The sequence below is a fragment of the Phodopus roborovskii genome, unplaced genomic scaffold, assembly GCF_943737965.1.
Source record: "Phodopus roborovskii unplaced genomic scaffold, PHOROB, whole genome shotgun sequence".
Lineage (NCBI taxonomy): Eukaryota > Metazoa > Chordata > Mammalia > Rodentia > Cricetidae > Phodopus > Phodopus roborovskii.
Window position 1 is genome coordinate 997,418 of NW_026126560.1, and position 18,629 is coordinate 1,016,046.

Genomic DNA, 18,629 nt, shown 5'->3' on the forward strand with positions numbered 1-18,629 from the left:
ACCCAGGGAGGGCTCAGTTGTGATGAAGTACAGCCACAGGCTAGGTACACCATCAACCTGACCTCCATCACCCTGCTAGCCTTTACCAACTCCAAACACTAGGGAAAGAGCTCTTGATTCAGGGCTGTCACTGGAATAGCTCACTTCGGTGAGATCCCATCTGAGCCAAAGGCCAATCTGAACTTTCATTTCCCCAGTCTTAAAAGAAGACATCTTTGTCCTGAGTTCTCAGTGTGTGAATCCCACAAGTTGCCCCTGTACCGGAAGCGGAGGGCAGCCACTGGAGCACCTGCAGGCTGTTAATCTGCAGAGGCCAACCAAAGCTCGAGCATGCCCGCCCAAACACTTCTCCCACAGATCAGAGCAGCAGTCGAGCATCCACCATGCACTACCCACACAGCAAAGGACAAGTGAAACTATAGAACTTGCAAAATCTGTGGGATTTCACGAAATTGGTAGAGGCCAAGCAGGAAGGGGAGCAGAAGGCCACAGACTGGGGAAGTGGCTGACTTCAAAAAGAAGTACCCAACTCTCAGAAGACTCACAGTGGGGCCTGAAGAGACAGCATCAAGATTAGGAGCACTTGATGCTATTTCCTTCCCAGCACTCATGTAGTAGATCTCAACTATCCATAACTCCAGTTTCAGGGGATCTGACCCCCTCTTCTGACACACATGGTGCTCTTAGAGGGGGAAAAATTCAAAGTGACCCTTGTTTCCAAGGGAGCCCTTGTTTGTTCATTTTGTAAGATAGGGGTTCTCTATAATAGCCCTGGCTGTCTTGTAAATCACTATGTAGGTAGTTACAGGTTGGCCTCGAACTCAGAGATCTGCCTGCCTCTGCCTCCCATATGCTGGGATTAAAGATCCCAAGTGTTGGGATTAAAGGTGTGTACCACCACGGGCCTGGCTAGCCCCGATATTTTTTGGGGGAAAAAATTCTTACAGCAAATCAGCTAGGAAGGATGCTACTGCTCAACTTTGTATAAAAAAAAAAAGTCTTTAACCCTCGGTACTTGGTTAATTCTTCACAAACTACCAAGCATATGACCATAATTAGAATTGAAACATTCTTAATCAAAAGATATGACTTGTCTTCATAATCTTTATCTTTTCTAGAGAATAATCAGCGCAGCCTACAGATATTTCTGTGACTTTTGGTCCTATCTGTGAGACCGACCTCGCAGTAGGATGTGGTGTGGAGGCACCATCCTGATCTTCCTCTTCCCTTGAGAAGACTACAGACACGCTACTCCCAGGACAAAGGTAGCCCCGAAAGGACTGTGCACAAGGCGGTAGGATGGCTCTGCTAAGCATCATTGCACACTAGAGGGGAAAAAACTCCACAGTGTGGGTAGGTCCCCATCACGCTCCCTTATAGGCCTGAGATAGCTTTGGTTGTACAAATAAGGGATATTGAGGTTCATTGAGGACATGGACTCTTTGGCCCAGGTCCAGTCGGTGACAAGGATGGCACTAGGAAGAATGCAGTTAACCAGAGGACTTGGTGACGCTCCACGTGGGCCCGTGGTACCCACTCCTGTCCGTGGTTGGCGGGAAAACCGAGGTCGCGAAACCTGCAAGGGACACCCCACGTTAGGGTGAACCAGCGGGGGTCTCGCGGGCTGCCCCGGCCCGCCGCAGGCCGCGCCCCACGCGGGGCCCCCGCCCGCTCCCCTTCCCCTCCCCTGGCGGGAGGAGGAGACTCGGCGGCCCTCCCCCGGCCTCCCGACGGCCGCCGCAGCCAGCCCCGCGCCCTCTCCACCCTGCGCGGCATCTCGGACGTCCGGAATCCCGGCCCCAGCCCGAGGTGAGCGGGGATCGCGAGGCAGGAGGTCACGGCGGCAGGGGATTTGCTGCGGCCGGGAGCCTCTCACGCGCGGGAAGAGTTCTGCAGCGGGGACAGGAGCCGGGGCGGGGCCGACAAACCCCAAACTCTGAGCCTAACTTTCTAGTCCCCTCTTGGGGTCCCCCAGCCCGTCCCCTCCCCGGCAGAGGCCGGGTCCCGCGGCGGGACAGTGGGGGAGGGGGCGCCCGTGGAATGCCGGCTGGACCGGGAGGGGCGGCGGGCGGGGGCGGAATGTGGAACTCTCCCGGGGGACCCAACGTGGTCACCATGGCGAGTGCCGGACGGACGGGTGGCACTGGCCAATCAGAGCACGGCTTCACTCCCAGACCCTCAGCGCTGCCAATGGAAGCCAAGCGGTGGGGTGGGCGGGACCGCGCTGCAGGACCAGACCCCTGCACCCAGCCAGCCACTAGGGGGAGCGGGGCTGGTGGCCCACGAAGGGGCGACCAAGTAGGGACTAAGGCTGCACTGGGCCCTGGAAAACGGAAAACTAACTTCTGAAAGTAATGGGGACAGGTGGGAACAAGGGCTGGGTGCTAAGAGAGGGGTTTCAGCAACCCAGTCCCATGGTAGTGCTGGGGTGAAGTCTGCAAGCCTCTACCCCATCCCGCGGCTTCAATCTATGTGAGATATGTCCCTTATTCGACCGGTTCCCTGAGCTTTTGTGGGAGTTGGATTGGTTTTTATTGGCACAAAGTCTTCATACCTGCTGGAGGTATTAAGAATCTTGTTGGTACCTCTCGATTCTATACATAGGGAAACAGGCCCAGAGATCAGGGACCTGCACATACCACACGGTATTATTAGTAACAAAGCTAGGGTTAACGTCTGTTCTATACGAATGTGCGATCCCAAGAGTCCTGGTGTTGGAGTCGGTGCCCAGAAAGGTGTCCACTCTCCCTTATCCAAGCCACATTTGTTTGGTGACTCTAATGTCTGACGATACTCCCCCCCCAGTAGGCGCTTCCTGGGGCATGGTGCACTTCAGGGTAGTCGTGACCCAGCCTCAGAGGCATCCAGTTCGTCTCTTTAGGTCTGTTTACTGCTTGCATGCTGTAGCATCTAGGCCTCAGTTGACCCAGCTGTAAGGGAAAGAGTTGGAATCTGTGACTTAGGATATTTTTGTGACTCCTACTTCGATATAGGGATACCTGGGTTCTGTTCCAGCATGGAGACCTAACTTTCTTCCCTTTCTCACACTCCTCTGTTTCTCTCCTGGAGGTCCAGCAGCTGTATGCTGGGCTTTCTAAGTATCCATGGTCAGAGGGACAGACGCCCATAGTCTGCGGGCTGACCAGCCTTGGGCCCTGCATTTATCCAATCAGGCAGTACCCCTGCGGTTTCCTACTGGGCTCTAATCCCTACCCACAGTTAGGCCTGTGGCCCTGGGCTTAGCCCAGAGTGCACCTGAATGATTCTAAGAGGGCATGGGAGGAGTCTGAGTTGTGGAGAGCCCAGGCTCCCATCCCCTCAGCTGGCCCCCATCCAGGACTTAATGTTGCCCATTCCTCTTCACTGATACTGAGAGAACAAACCAAACACTGAGGACAGAATATAAAGTTGAATATCTCCCCCCCAATCAGACTTCCTCAGGCAAGAGCTCAAACATCTGACCCTGACATTGACCACAAACGGACGTAGACACCTACCTGTATCAGTGCTGGGCTGAAAACCAACTCCTGATATTTAGTATGACACAACCCTCCCAAACTGTCTGACCACAGGGAGACCCCCTAAGAGGAGCTTTGTCTGTCTTCCATGGGCTCAGGAAACATTCGCACAGCATCCACTACAGCTCAGCCCTGTTCAGATAGTCAACAAGACCAAGAAGCCTTTGAGAGCTTCACAGTATGTTCATTCCCCCAAGCAAGGAGGGTCTGCTGTTTAGGAAAACTAGAAAGGTCTTCCCAGGCGAGGAGATGATGCAGGCGTGTCTTGAAGGGCATGTAGGAGTTTATAACTGTAGACAGGAAGAGGGAGAGGCGTTCCCAATGAGTCTATGAACAAAAGAAGACCCTGGTCACTTTCTACAGCAGCACTGAATCTGTAGCCTGTAATGAGTATCCAATCAAAGTGTCCTTGTTTCCTGGACCAGGCAGGGACCGAGTTATGCCTGGGGTTCAGGAACTCTGAAATCTACTCAACTCTACATCCTCCATCCCACTAGCCAACTTTAGGCAAGTCCTATATGCAAGACCTGCCTTACAAGCTGTAAGTGGCATAGATGTCCCTGTGGAGTGGAAGGCAGTGCTATAAGAGAGGTCACTGGCCAGGTATGGCTGTGGGATGGGACAGGGCATATCAGGGCATTTCCTAATAGTGGCACTTGAGTTGGAAGTATGGGCTGGCTGGCTTTAGGAGGAATGAAGACAGGAACTCACTGGGCCTGTGAGAACTGCTCCCTGGAGTGCAGTGGTAGCCTTAGGTAATCAGGAGCCCCTCCCAACCCCCCATGTCACCAAAGGGAGAAGGTACTGGACCTGGGGAGGAAGGGGCAAGTGACAGGCAGCTGGGCCCTGCCTGACTGTCTATAGCACGAGGCATGAGCAGGGCCTGTGTGTACCTGGGTTACCACAGCTACTTGAGTGTTTCCAAGGCTGTTATGTGAGTAGGGTAGGGACGTGGATGTGCTGCTAGGCAGAGGCCAGCTGCACGGGGGTCTGCACAGGTGTGCTTGTGGGGGTGGGGTGGACATGTTCCGCCTCTTCCCCCGTGCGTGTGCATACCTGTCCTCGGCCTGAGGAGAAAGGCAGAAGGTGTTCAGAGCCTCCCTACCCCACTGTTCCTACCTTCCCCCACCCTACACCCCAGAGGGGCCAGAGCTGACTTTGGAGGCCCCAGCCTGGAAGCCATTAGAGGCCTGCATGATGTCTGCCCTGTTCCTGCACCATGGGCTTAGAATTTGTGGAAGGAGGCAGTTGGAGTCCTCTCAAAGCCAAGCAGAGCCCAATGCCAGGCCTGGCAGCTCCGAGGCAGTGGTTTTGGCTGCAGCAGCCCCCCGCCACACTTCTACTGTAGGACTGGTACTTAGGCTTCCTGCCAACCCCCCTCCTCTCCTCTCCCCTGCAGATGCTGGTATTGTTTCTTTTAGGACTGTTCTGATGGAACTGGGCCAGGAAAATGGGGAAGGAGTGTGTGTGCTCAGAGTTCTCTTAGGAGTGTGTGTTTGGGGGCCCATTAGTGTGCTGGTGCATGTATACAAGTGTTTCTGTGTCTATTTGTATAGCTGTATGTCCATAGGTCCATCTCTGACTGTATATGTCATTTGCCCCTGTTTTGTATGGGTGGGATTGCTCGCATGTTCCCAGATGTGTCTGTGTGTGCAGAAATGTCTAGATGTTTGTGGGCGCCAAGGCTACCAGCTCATCACACAGGCCAAGACACTGAGTCAGAAAGGGCACACTGCCTGTCAGGAACTAGAGCCTGGGTCCTTGTGGCTGTCTGGTGGCTGTCCATACAGTGTCTTTGGGGATGAGATATGTTTGGAACTGTAAGCAATAAGGGTGACATGGGCTCAGTAGTAGAGAACTTGTTAATGGTTTTTCATGGAGAATCTGGGGAGACCTGGAGACTTGAGCCTGCTTCGAGGTTACTCGAATACTCATATGCCCCAAACGCGGACTCCTGAAATGTAGTCCCTGCTTTATACCTGCCAAACACCCAGGCCATGGAATTGCTGATTGTTTATTAAGCAAGGCTCCAGGTGAACCTGAAGCACACCCCAATGAAAGTATCCTGATCTTTCTTACTTTGCACCCAGCTCCCATAGTACAGGCAGAGAAGCCGAAGCCCAGAAAGGCCCTGTGGTTTACATGAGGCTCAGACACAACAAATCAAGTGTTCCCATCAGCCGCCTTGAAGGGATGAGGGGAGTTGGAGCCAGGGAGAGAGTAGCTGAAGGCCCCTACTGACCTCCTTGGGGCCACCCTGGAACGCACCTCCCCCCTCCTGCTTCTGCCAGTACTGCACCATTCGTCCCCTGAGCATGCATAGGGCTGTCTGTCGGTGGTGGTGGTCACATCCCAATAATGGTTGTATCCTCCCACAGGTCTGAAGAAGCGTCCCAGACGGGTATCCTAGGAATAAGTGGTTCCCGGCGTCCATCACACACAGTGGTATCATGTAGGTCTCTCGTCCCTGGCGTCGTCTTTGAGCCTAGGCGAGTTCGCACCCAGAGCCTGCCCAGCCTCACTATGAGCCACGGTCCCAGCCCGCGGCTGGCCGAGTCACCACAGCTATCCAAGAGCAGCCTGCTTACTATCCTGGGCAGCCCGTCCCCTGATCGCATGGGCCCGGCCGACTCGATGCCACCCACACCGCCCAGCGGCACGCCGTCACCAGGGCCGCCCCCCACTCTACCCCTGCCCGCGCCCGCGCTGCTGGCTGATGGCGACTGGGAGAGCCGCGAGGAGCTGCGGCTGCGGGAGCTGGAAGAGGCGCGCGCGCGAGCCGCGCAAATGGAGAAAACAATGCGCTGGTGGTCCGACTGCACTGCGAACTGGCGCGAGAAGTGGAGCAAGGTGCGCGCCGAGCGCAACCGTGCGCGCGAGGAGGTGCGCCAGCTGCGCCAGCGCCTGGACACACTCACCAAGGAGTTGGCGGGCGCGCGCCGCGAGCGCCAGGAGGCTCAGGGCGAGTGCGAGGCGCGCGGACGCGAGCTGGCTCGGCTGCGGGGAGCTTGTGGCACGGTGGACAAGACACACGATGGCCCGGAGCCTGAGCGCGAGCATGAGCCTGTACGCGACATCGGGGCGGAGAGGCCGCCTGGCAGCCAGGTGCGCCCAGCTACACAGCTTAGAAGAAGGCTGGCATCCTGGCCAGGCTTGTATAGGGCCACATGTGGGAGGGAGCATTGAAAAAAGCTAGTAAAGGTCTGATGGTGGAGAGAACAGGTAAAGATCACCTTGCATTGGGGATTTCTAAGTTCTGGTGATCTGTCCACCTCCCACACCTTAGAAGTCATCCAAGTCAAAGAATCTTCCATAGCCAGGCAGTGGTGGTACACACCTTTAATCCCAGCACTAGGCCGAGGCAGGCGCATCTTTGTGAGTCCAGCCTGGTCTACAGAGCGAGTTCCAGTACAGGCTCCAAAGCAAGACAGAGAAACCCTACTCGAAAAACAAAACAACAACAACAACAACAAAAGAATCTTCCACGCCAAGCACAGGAGAGATCCATGGACTTGGCTTAGAAGAGTGGTAGAGCTGACTCATGATTCTTTTATCCTGAAGGGAACTGGCTCTCTGGTCCGGGAGCCAGACCTTTGGGAGGGGCGTCTAAAAGGCTTTCTCTGAAGAAGTTAGTTAGCTGAGACAGAGGAGACATACAAATCAGCTGTAGGAAGTGCCACAATCCATAGTAGTTGATGGTCATTGCAAAAGCTGGTAGGCTGGAGGCCTGATGAGCCTGGGGAATGGTGGTAGCTGTACCCACCACCCCATGCCTATAGATGCATTATCTACTTAGTCCCCACAGCAGCTCTGAGACCGGGAGGTACAGAACCAAGGTCTGTGTTGCTTCTCCAGCTGCTGGGATTGCTCCTGGTGGTGAGTGGTAACACTATGGCTGGGGCAGGATGATGGGGCAAGGGCAGGCCACACAGTCAAGCTCTGGGCTTTGGTCCCTAGGAGACCAGATCCTAACAATGAGACTCTTAGCTGACATCCTCCTCTCTGGCCTAGCCCTCTCCTTCTGGCCTGGTATTTGAAGATATTCTCTAACTTAGGTACCAGGGCCTCATCCTCTTCTTGTTTGGTTGCTGTCATGCCCCAGAGCCTCCAATGACAGTTTAGGGAGCCTCAAGTCTGCAGTCTGAGTTTCTGTACCAGACCAGACACTCCACATTCCTTTCTGGTATTTCTGTCTGTCCCAGGTGGCAACCAGAGTGCCCTGCCAGGACCAGCTGAGGTCAGGAGGGTGGAAGGTCATCCTTCTCACTTCCTCAGAGCCACTAATTTCCCAGTGACTGTGTTTGCCCCTGAGTTGGAATCCTAAGCCATACTAGAAGTCCCTCCTTCAGTATCTGTTCCAACTAGTTCACCCAGTGTTTGCATACTTGGGGTGACAGGGAGCCCTCCCAGGATAAGGAAAACCCTGGTGGCTGGCAGTGTACCTCCAGGATGTGAAGGGAGAGGTCCAGAGAAGGAGAATGAAGTAAGCAGCAGCAAAAGTTTCCAGGGCCAGGAGGCACTGTGTCACCTGCCCCAGGTCACTTAGCAATCTCAATCCAGAGCAGGGCCTGAGATGGCCATGAGGACAGTGGCCACGGCGAGGCCCTGGGCCTGGTACAGTCCCTACCTTGTCCCCACAGGAGCTGGACCTGGTAGAGAGCCTGCTGAAGAGCAGACCAGAGGAGCCTGAGGGCTGTTGGGATGCCTGCAGTGTGGCAGCTGCGGGCTCTCGAGCCAGCTCAGGCCGCCAGGACCGCAACCGCCTGCCCTGGGAGGACACAGCCAGTACAGAGGAGGATGCCTCCAAGTTGACTGCCCTGCGGCTACGGTTGGATGAATCCCAGAAGGTGCTACTCAAGGAACGAGAGTGAGTCCTTCGGGGAGGGTGGGGCCTGGGGCTGGGCACCCCAGAATCCTGGGTGATTTACATGAAAGCTGTTGGGGCACAAGTTCATATTTTACTTTACCTGTGGGTGGTTTGGGATTTGTTTTGGGGGGTTTTGTTTTTGTTTTGGGTTATTTGTTTTTGTCTTTTTTGTCATCTCCCTCCCCTGCCCCAACCCCTGTCAGATGAGGACAGAACCAGCCAGGGTTCTGGACTTGCTAGGCAAGCGCTCTACCATTGAGCTAAATCTCCAAGCCCACAATCTAAGATTTTAAAGCAGTGAACCCACTACAGTGTCTTTTTTGTTTTTTTTATAAAGATTTAAATTGTTTTTTGTTTCGTTTTTATGTTTGCCTTCTTGGCTGGGTGGTGATGGCGGTGGCAGCAGCACAAACCTTTAATCCCATTACCAATGAGGCAGAGGCAGGCAGATCTACAGAGTGAGTTCCAGGACAGCCAGGGCAGTTACCTAGAGAAACCCTGTCTCAAAAAACAAAACCAAATCATGTGTGCGAGTGATTTATATGTATATGTGTATATATGTGTACCGTGTGAGTGCCTCGTGCCCGTGGGGGCCAGAAGAGGGTATTGGATCCCCTGGAACTGGATTATAGATGTTTGTAAACTGTCATTTTGGATGTTGGGAACCAAGCCTGGGTCCTTCATAAGAGCAGCTAATACTTTGACCGCTATACCATCTCTCCATCCCTCATCCTTTGTTTTTAAAGTAGAACTTCAGTATGTGAACCCAGGCTGACCTTGCTCACTGCGTGGCCTATGGCGGCCTCAAGCTTACTTCTGATGGCAAAGACGGTGGCAAGCTCTGGGAAAGAGGGGATGGGAAAGGAAGTTGGGGAGTTTGGTTTTAGAGGAGTTGTGTTTGGCACAGGAAGGTAACAGTTGGTGAGTGGATGGGTCTGGAGACCCAGACAAGTCTGGTCTAGAGGGGAAAGGACAGGGGTCATCAATGAACAGGTGACCTTGAAAGCCAGGAATTTGAGAATCAGAAGTGGACAGGCAAGGAGGAGGTTATAGCAGGAGTCCTGGCTCTGTCAGGTTCAGAATCTGGCTAGAGGAAGGGGTGGGGAGAGAGGAAGGGGAGCCATTTTCAGGGAGAAGGAAGCAAGAGAGACTGTTTAATAAGGAGAGTGGATGGCTAGACTGAGCACTTAGCTGGCCAATGGATTTAGAGCATAGAGGTCATCAGTCAATGACTTGGATGTTCATGAGTATTCTGCAACTCTGGTGACCTGGAAATAAGCATATAGATTACATACTTGGTTCACACATGTGTAAGAGCTTGGGAAGAGGGGGTTGGCGTAGTGGTAGAGTGATTATATATATATATATATATATATATATATATATATATATAAAACCTGGGGTTCAGTGAGTAGGGTGAGGGAAGGAAATGGAGAACAGAAGGGAGGAAGGAAGAAGGCATGCCCATGCTGCGTTGGAGCAATGATTGCACCTTTGGCTAAGGAAAGCCAAGAGGGTCAGTAGCTGGCAGAAGCTGGGGAGAGGACACAATGGGTCCCTTCTGACCGCCTCGCCTGCCCACACCTCATCTTGGACTTCTAGCCACAGAATGTGGGAGAACACACTCTACTGTTGAAGTGATAACAAAATCAAGCTATTGCACCCCCCTGAAATATGGAGTCAAAACAAAAGGAGTGTGCTTGCCTCTCCCTCCCCAGGGATAAACTGGCCCTGAGCAGGAGCATCGAGAAGCTGGAGGGAGAGCTTAGCCAGTGGAAGATAAAGTACGAGGAGCTGAGCAAGACCAAGCAGGAGATGCTCAAGCAGGTAAGGCTGAAGGATGGCGGGGGGGGGGGTGTCCTGGCAGTGGCAGCTGCATTCTGGGAATTCCAACCTAGGGGACAGGTTAGGGTGGAATCCTTTCGTTCGGCCATGGTTCTGAGTACCAGGGCAGGCAGGGAGATGATGGTGTTGAAAGGCATCAGAACAGCCTGAAGAGCTGGGGAGGCAGGGAGGGCACATGCCTCTAATCCCAGAACTCGAGAGGTGGACCTCTGAGTTCAAAGCCAACCTGGTCTACAGAACAAGTTCAAAGATAGCCACAGCTACACCGAGAGACCCTGTCTCAGGAAAAGGAAAAGAAAAACATCATGAAGGAGATGGGATGATAGGCTCAAGCCGGTCTCTATAAAATGACATCCAAGCCGGATGTGGCAGGTCACACCTGTGCTCCCAGCACTTGGGAGACTGAGACAGGAGGGTTGCCTGTTAATTTCAAGGCCAGTTTGGATACTCCACTCCCTGCAAGATGCTGACTGAAGTGAGACCTAAAGAGGCTAGATGAAGTCATTCTTGAGACCATAGGGTTGCTCAGCAGACACCTGATATTTGCTGGACACAGAGAAGGCTCGCTTAGCTGGAGAATCCTGTCAGAGTGGGGGTTGAGGGGATAAATTTCAGAGGGTTTGTGACCAGAATGGAGGTGTCAGATGTGACATTTGTCTAATGTACGTCAAGTGAAACTGAAGCCTCATGCAGTTGAAGGGGCCAAGTCCTCATTTTTTACCATGAGGCAATGGAGGTTGACAGGTTGGCTGCCACAGGTATGGCCACCAGGGGGCGCAGCCGTCTTGGGAAAGTCTTGCTGGGATCCTCTGGGATCCCAGAGGTCAAAGACCAGAGATTTGCATGGGAAAATCACCTAGACCCAGTCTTCCCTGGGAATCTATCTCTTCAAGCTCCTAAAAGAGCCTTAGGCCCCTCCCTGCCTACTTTAATCTCCCTTTTTTTGGAGTCCAGGAGCCTGGCCCACACTATTCAGACTTCCATAGTTGCTGGAGGGACACCAGTGGAGCACGGTCGAGCAGAGAATCCTCTTGTGGCTTCCCTCCACAGCATTGTCTTAGAGGCTCGCTGTGTGCCTGTGTGGAGCGGCAGCTTGGAGTTCTTATGTCTACACATGCACACTGGTGTTCAGGGCCACCAGTGTGTGTTAAGAGCCATGGGCGAGGCAGCCAAGCTCTCAGCCCTCTTGTGGGCAGTGAGATGAGGCCAGGTGGATGGAAGGAGCACACTGGAGCACGATGTTGCAGGACTTTGTGAGAATGTGCGAGTTAGGGTCTATCTAAAGGTACCAAGAAACCCTCAGAGGGGCTTTAGTGTGCTGGGGTGGGAGGGTGGAGTGACTTTGTTAGAGTTCACTCTTGATTCCCATGGTGGACAGTGAGCTGACCCAGCCAAGTGCGGCCAGATTGTGATGAGGTAGGAGGTGACAGATGTGTGAAGCACAGAGTGGCCACATTCAGCCAGCTCTGGGTCCCTGGGGCCCCTTTACCCGGGCTGGTGCTCACCTGCAGCACTGCCTCTGGGATGTATCCTGGTGGTCCTGGCGACGAGGCTGGGTGATGTCTTCACAGCTCAGCATCCTAAAGGAAACACACCAGGATGAATTGGGCCGCATGTCTGAAGACCTGGAGGATGAGCTGGGCGCACGCTCCAGCATGGATCGAAAGATGGCTGAGCTGAGGGGTGAGGTGAGTGGCTGGAAGGAGAGAGGGACAATGCCCTGGGGCTCAGGGGTTCGGGGGATCTATTGAGCAATCAGTGGGAAAAAGACAGAAGCCTGGGCTGTGTTGCAGAAGGGCCAGCCACACTCCAGGGGCTTAGCCTCCAGGAGACACCCCCTTTCCTACACAAAACCCAGAAGCACCTCCACATCCTGAACACCATGGGAAGAAAAAAAAAAGCCCAGCGTAATTATAGCTGCTGCAGCTGGATCTGCTTCCTGGTGCCATTTTTGGCTTCAGGATGGGGGGGGGTACATCTAGCTCGCCTCTCCACCCCTGTCCCTGGGGAGTCTCATGCATCCCTCACTGTTGCAGATGGAAAGGCTTCAGGCAGAGAATGCAGCTGAGTGGGGTCGCAGAGAGAGGCTGGAGACAGAGAAGCTGGGCCTGGAGAGGGAGAACAAGAAGCTACGTGCGCAGGTTGGAGACCTGGAGGAGGCCCTGGCTCGTAGACGGCGGCAGAATGCCAGCGCCCTGGACTGTGACCTGAGGGCCAGCCAGGCCGCTCTCTTTGAGAAGAACAAGGTGGGACAGGGAGTGATTCCCGGGGCCCCCATCGTATTAACCAACACACTATTGTATGTCTTGCGTGTGGATACCTACAGTATAGGCTGAGCCTCCTTGATCCCTAAAGCAGACATCCAAAACACTCCCAAACCCCCAACTTTGGGCATTAACAGGATGGCTCAAAGGAGCATAAAAATTCACACTTGGGTGTGGTAAGTCCCAGGCAAAATGCGAGGGCAAATAAAAATGCTAGAGGAAATTGCAATCAGACCCCAATGACATGCATGAAACTAATGGATTCTATGTTTAGACCCAGGTCCTGTCCCCCAAGAGATCTCATGATGTATATGTGAGTACCCCGAAAGCCCAAAGCTTCTGGAATCTAGGCTGAAGATAAAGTTTGGTAGAATTCTTGCCAAGTATACACAGAGCCTTGGGTCCCCTCTCCAGCACCATGTAACACAGTGTAATGCCTCACATCTATAGTCCCGGCACCCAGGAGATACAGGAAGGAGGATCAGAAGTTCAAAGTCATCCTTGCCTATTGATGTTTAATAAGGATCAGGAGAAGCAAATAGGCTGAATAGATGTTTATTCTGGGAGAAATAACTTACAACATAGACAGATGAACACCAGCAGGTTCCTGGTCCCAAGGATGCCTCCCAATGTGCTCCTGTCCCCGTGCTGCAAGCAAGAGCTCTCCTAGCCCCCTCCTCAGCCTTAGTTCTCCCAGGTCACCTCCGGCCCTGTCTCCACCCCCAATGAGTGTGGTCTATGCCACAGGTGTGGACAAGGTGAATATCTCACTACACTTGCCTACAAGACTCCACTTAAAAAGAAAAAACTAAACCACTTTTGAGCCTAGGCACTTTCAGATAAAAGATACTCAACCTCCAATTGCATTTATTAAGCAACTACTGTAAGATAAAGCAGTTGGTAGTTATAGTAGCTACGTGTACTGAGCACCTACTGTGTGATAGTGACAGCAATGGGCAGACAGGTGTGTCTGCCTATCCCATGAATCTGATAGCTTAGAGGGACAGATTGCTCTCTCCATCACATACGGTTAGACCTAGTCCTGAAAAGGCTTCCTGGGGGGGCGGTGACTTTGGGCGGAGGTCTCCAAAGAGAAGCGGGAGTTAACTGGTGGTAAACTGACTTTCCAGACGGTAGGGTGAGAGCTGGGGAGTCATAGATGAAATGGGGACTCTGAATGGGGGTGACAAGGGGGCCCAGGTAGAAGAAGCGGGAACCATGGGCTGTGCTGGGAGCAGTAAGCAGAGGTGGGGTGGGCAGCTGCCAGATGGAAGGCGGTGGTAGGACAGAGGGTGGCGAGCCACTGCGGTTCCCGAGGCTGCAAGGGATGATAGACAACCAGGCCCTGCTGGGGTGGTGGAGGACGAAGTGAAGACGGGGCTGGCCCCCACCCTGTAGATGGGAAATGAGTGGGGTGGCCATCTCTTTTCCTGACCGTCCCACTTTGACCTCAGCTCTCTTCCTGTGCCACACACTTACTCCACTGTCTAGCTCATCCCCAGACTTAGAAATCTCATATCACGTGCTTGTCACCAAGACTGTAGACCTCGTCGCCTCCCTCGGATCCTCACGTGACCTGAAGCGCCACAGCCCACTGGACACCTTCGTGGCTCATGACCATTATACAGCCATGTGGAGCCACTGAGTCACCCGCCTAGCCTTCTCACCTCACTGGGTTGGCACTGCTAGCCCCCAGCCGATCACTAAGCTTTAACATTCAACAGCAGGTGTGACACCCCTGTAGAGGAGATGCCAGGGTCTCCTAGCTGACTGTCCCATGGGCCTCCCTGGGTGAGCATGTGACCCAAACCTTCTCCATCCCTGTAGGAGCTGGCAGATCTGAAGCACTTGCATGGCAAGCTCAAGAAGCAGTTTCAGGAGAAGGTGGCGGAGCTGGCACACGCCAATCGGCGCGTGGAACAGCACGAGACAGAAGTAAAGAAGCTGCGGCTGCGGGTGGAAGAGCTCAAGAAAGAGCTGGCCCAGGCCGAGGACGAGGCAAGTACCAGCAGACCTGGGAGGAATGGGTCACAGGCCGGCTTGTGCTGCTGTGAACCGGGCCTGGACCCGAGGTGGTGAGCAGGTGACAGCTGGTGGAGGGGGAAGGAAAGTGGATGAGGTGAGTGAGCAAACGAGGTGAATGGAGGTGTAGATGGTTAGATAGAAGGCAGGAGGACTCCACGTGCACAGAGGACTAGACAGATGGATGGAGAGCAAAGTGGACGGATGAGCCAGAGCAACAGGTGGCTGGTGGATGATGGGTGTATAAACAGACTGATGACTGGGTGGGTGAAGGGACAGGGAGCGAAGGGCATATGATGAGAGCCAGGTGAGTGTGGGGGAGAGGAAGTGTGACGGGGGAGATGAGTAGGTGCCGGGTAGATTGGTACATGCTGGGTAGATTTGGAGGCTGGTGGCCTACAGGGATGGAGAAGGGAATGGAAGTGGTCCCAGGGAGCCTCAGGGACAGGAGCTGGAAACTGGGCACAGTTCCAGAGCAGAACAAGGGATGTGGCTGAGCCAGGCAGCCTCTGCCCAAGCTGATCCTCCTATTCTCTGCCCTGCTCCTCCCAGCTGGATGAGGCCCACAACCAGGCACGGAAGCTGCAGCGGTCACTGGACGAGCAGACAGAGCAGAGCGAGAACCTCCAGGTGCAGCTGGAGCACCTGCAGTCCAGGTGGGCAGGGGTGCCCTGCTGGGGGAGGACCCTAAGTGCACAGAAGCAAGGGCAAGAACTCTCAAGAGAGCCAGAGGGGAAGACGAAGAAGGAAGAGCTCCTGGGGCCAGAATCCTGTCCCCTCTGAACAGGAAGGGCCAGGGCCAGGAAGCTGGTGGGGAGTGGCTGCAGGAAGACAGCCCAGCTGTGGGCTCTGGAATTGTCTCCTTTGGGTGGGTCGGCTGGTGGTGTGAGTACATGGAGGACTGCCAAGGAGGCCGTGCTCTGGGCCAGCTGCCAAGGAGGCTAGGCTCTGGGTAGGCCCAGTGATGCGGGGAATCCTTAGCAAGAAGCACCATCTGGGGTCTTGGAGATGGGTGACCCAGGGTCTGTAGGAATATGAGAGGTTGAAGAGCAGGGAATCACAGAGTGACAGGTCAAGTCCCTCAGCTTTAGCAGGAACCCTCAGCCCCTGAAGGAAGTGGAGAGGTGCTTAGATTGCCCACCTGGCACACAGCCACCTCTCCTGTCCCAACACTAAATCCTGCCTCCTCCATACATTTCCCACTTCTAAGACCACCTAGACATGTCAAAGCACTTCAGGCAGAGCCCTCCAGAGTCATAGCTGGGAAGCCCCAAGAGCGGGTGATACCACCCATACCTGTGGGTAGAAGGACCCAGGCCTGCAGCCAGAATTCTTGGGTAGGGGGGGAGACCAGAATGACCTTAGGACTCTGAATCATTGTGGGTTGTCTCTCCCCCCTGTAAAATGGAGATCTGTCACTGAGACAGTGAAGAGAGCTTATTGAATCTTAAAAAGCAACCTGAGCCAACAGATGCTGTGACATCATTTGTACCTGAATGGAGATGTAGCTCAGCTTGCTGCAAATATTCTACACCTAGATTTGATTCCCAGCACTACATAAACTGAATATGGGGTTACATGGGTGTGATGCTAGCACTCAAGAGGTAGAGACAAATCACAAGTTCAAGGTCATCCTCAGCTACATAGGGAATTGGAGACTAGCCTGTTTAGCTACTACTTAGAGACTAGCCTGGGCTGCATGAGAATTGTAGGGGATGCATCTGGACCAACAAATGCTGAGTCACTATTTGCACTGATTGGCCACTCTCATCGCCTCTCCTGGAAGGGGGCTGAGGTGTGGGCTAGATAGATACTATGTCAAGAGCCTGCTGTGAGGCAAAGAAGGGGCAATCTCTCCCCTCTGGACTGGAAGACAGAGGAAAGCCCTGCACAATAGTTGCTGCCCTCCTGGACTCTCCTGGGCTATTGAGCATCTTCTCCAAGGTACTGTATGCCTATGGTTGGGAAGAGCTTTGGAGCCAGGCCTCACGATTATGTGACATAATCAAGGGAGTCTCAGTTCCCCTGTAGCCTGGGCCCAGGCACTGATATGAGTCAGGTTTGTTGCATGCCCAGCTCCACACTGTCCAACCCTATGTACTCCCCCCTCAACAGGCCACTCGCTCAGGCTGGGGCTTTTCAGAAGTCTCAGCCACATTCCTGGGGAGCCATAAACTCCCAAAATGGGCAGGCTGGCTCTGCTCAGCCTCCCCAGCACCTCTGTCGGGGCGGGCAGGGCCACCCAGGATTGCTGCCTCATTCTAGTTTGTAACTTTTCTTGCTTTAATGTTCTGGGACAGCGCACTAAATCACTGTGCAGTAATGGAGCCGCACTCTCGCCCCTCCCTGCCTCGTTAATAATTCATGCCTTCCAGTAAGATACACCGAGCAACTGCCTTGTTGGGGGCAGTGCGCTTCCTCCACCTCCTTCTGGTCCTGTGGGCGAAGTTTGTCTAGCACATTTTGCCTTTGGAAATTGTAATGTGAGGAACTTGGGCTGAGCAGACACTAGGAACGTAGTGTGCTCCACACCCTATTCCTTGGTCTCTTGCATCCCTACGATGAACCAACCCCATCTCAGTCACCAGTGTAATCCGCCATCCACACCAGAGCTGGCACTATGGCTCAGAGCACAACCCCACTATCTCCTGTCTGAGTGACTTTCAGTTTCCTGGTATATAAGTTGGAGTGGCAATAGCACACACACACACACACACACACACACACCATACGAGCACATTGCCTCGGTGTACACTGCAGCTGGAAAGGGTGTGGCCACTACCAGCACAGATGCACTGTGATTCCTGCTCTGACCTGTTACCCCCACCCCTCAGGCTCCGCAGGCAGCAGCAAAATGCCCCCCTTTTTGGGAAGATCCGTAGTACCCGATTTGGCACCGAGGAAGCCGGAGATGGAGCCAGCGATCTAGATGAGGATGAGGACCTGCAAATCCAGGTGGCCTAGAACATCTGGGGCAGAACAGGACTGGCCTGAAGCCACGGGTGCCCAGCTGAACATCCACTCAAAGCAAATTGTGCAGCTCTCCATGCTCTCTGCACTCCCTTGGGACCCATCCCCCTGTTGTGGACCACTTCCTCCTCTCCCAGGAAGGCTGCCGTCTCCCCTACTCACACCCCATTGATGGGGAGCCTGTTGGATATGTATATTGTATATATGCCCAGGGTTGCTTGGACCCATTCGATTTTATAAACACGGGACCCAGTTCTTAAGACCTCATCTGCATAGGACTCCATGCAGGGATGGAACGTGTCAAGGGAGGCTTGGTGGTCTGGTGACTTTCATAATAAATGGAGTTCAAACTCTCAGGGCAGAGTCTTGGAATTGCAGGAGACTTGAGAAGGAGGCATGGTGGGTCACCTGCACCTAACATTGAACTGGAGCCCAGGGTTGTTGAGTGAATGAATGAGTACCTGAGTGGCTAAGGCATCTGGTTTCCAGCCTGTTGGGAAAGAAGAAAGTATGGTGTCTGTCTGGTGTGGAGAGGAAGAGGCCTCAGTCCCAGAACCTCTTGGGCTCAAATCTCTGCTCTCCCTTACTGACTGCAACCTCAGGGATTTTCCTCCCCTTCTGTGAGCCTCAGGCTTTTCATCTATAAGTTAGTGTCCCATGTTTCACTGGGCTGACAACCTGGACTCCGTTCTTGGAACCCACATAAGGATGGAAGGAGAGAATGAAGTCTATAAAGACGTCTGGCCTCAGCTAGGTGGGGCTGGTGCACGCCATTTGTCTCAGCACTTGGGAGGCACAGGTTTCTGAGTTTGAGGCCAGCCTGGTCTACAGAGCCCATTCCAGGACAGACAGATACATAGAGAAAACCTGTCTTGAAAAAAATCAAAGGGGGAAAAAAAGTTCTTTGACCTCTATAGATGTACACACACTAATAATAATGGCAATAATAAATTTCGTAACTAAAAACTATGTTAAAATTCTTGAAGGTCTACCGTGGGCAGGAGGGTTTGCCAGTAGGGTGAAGAGCTGTTTGCTGCAGGATTAGGTGATTGATGGAGATTTACTCACAGGAAATAGGAAACCCTTGATTCTTGGTTGTTTATTTGAGGTACGGTCTGGCTAGCATGAAAGTGTGTAGCCCAG

General features: G+C 53.5%; 1 protein-coding gene across 1 annotated transcript; it reads left to right on the forward strand.

Moving 5' to 3' along the window:
• The first annotated feature begins 1,710 nt into the window (after positions 1-1,710).
• On the forward strand, positions 1,711-17,961 carry Ccdc102a (coiled-coil domain containing 102A). Its single transcript, XM_051201906.1, has 9 exons — positions 1,711-1,809; positions 5,897-6,623; positions 8,159-8,385; positions 10,104-10,212; positions 11,802-11,918; positions 12,267-12,476; positions 14,322-14,492; positions 15,069-15,172; positions 17,351-17,961. Exons 2-9 carry the CDS (start codon positions 6,042-6,044, stop codon positions 17,478-17,480), a joined length of 1,650 nt encoding a protein of 549 aa, XP_051057863.1. The 5' UTR covers positions 1,711-1,809; positions 5,897-6,041; the 3' UTR covers positions 17,481-17,961.
• Positions 17,962-18,629: the final 668 nt, after the last annotated feature.

Excerpts from the sequence above, each read along its gene's own strand:
- Ccdc102a (XM_051201906.1), top strand. The coding sequence starts at position 6,042 with ATGAGCCACGGTCCCAGCCCGCGGCTGGCCGAGTCACCACAGCTATCC. Across the intron at positions 6,624-8,158 it reads AGAGGCCGCCTGGCAGCCAG|GAGCTGGACCTGGTAGAGAG; the intron begins GTGCGCCCAGCT and ends TTGTCCCCACAG. Across the intron at positions 10,213-11,801 it reads AGCAGGAGATGCTCAAGCAG|CTCAGCATCCTAAAGGAAAC; the intron begins GTAAGGCTGAAG and ends ATGTCTTCACAG.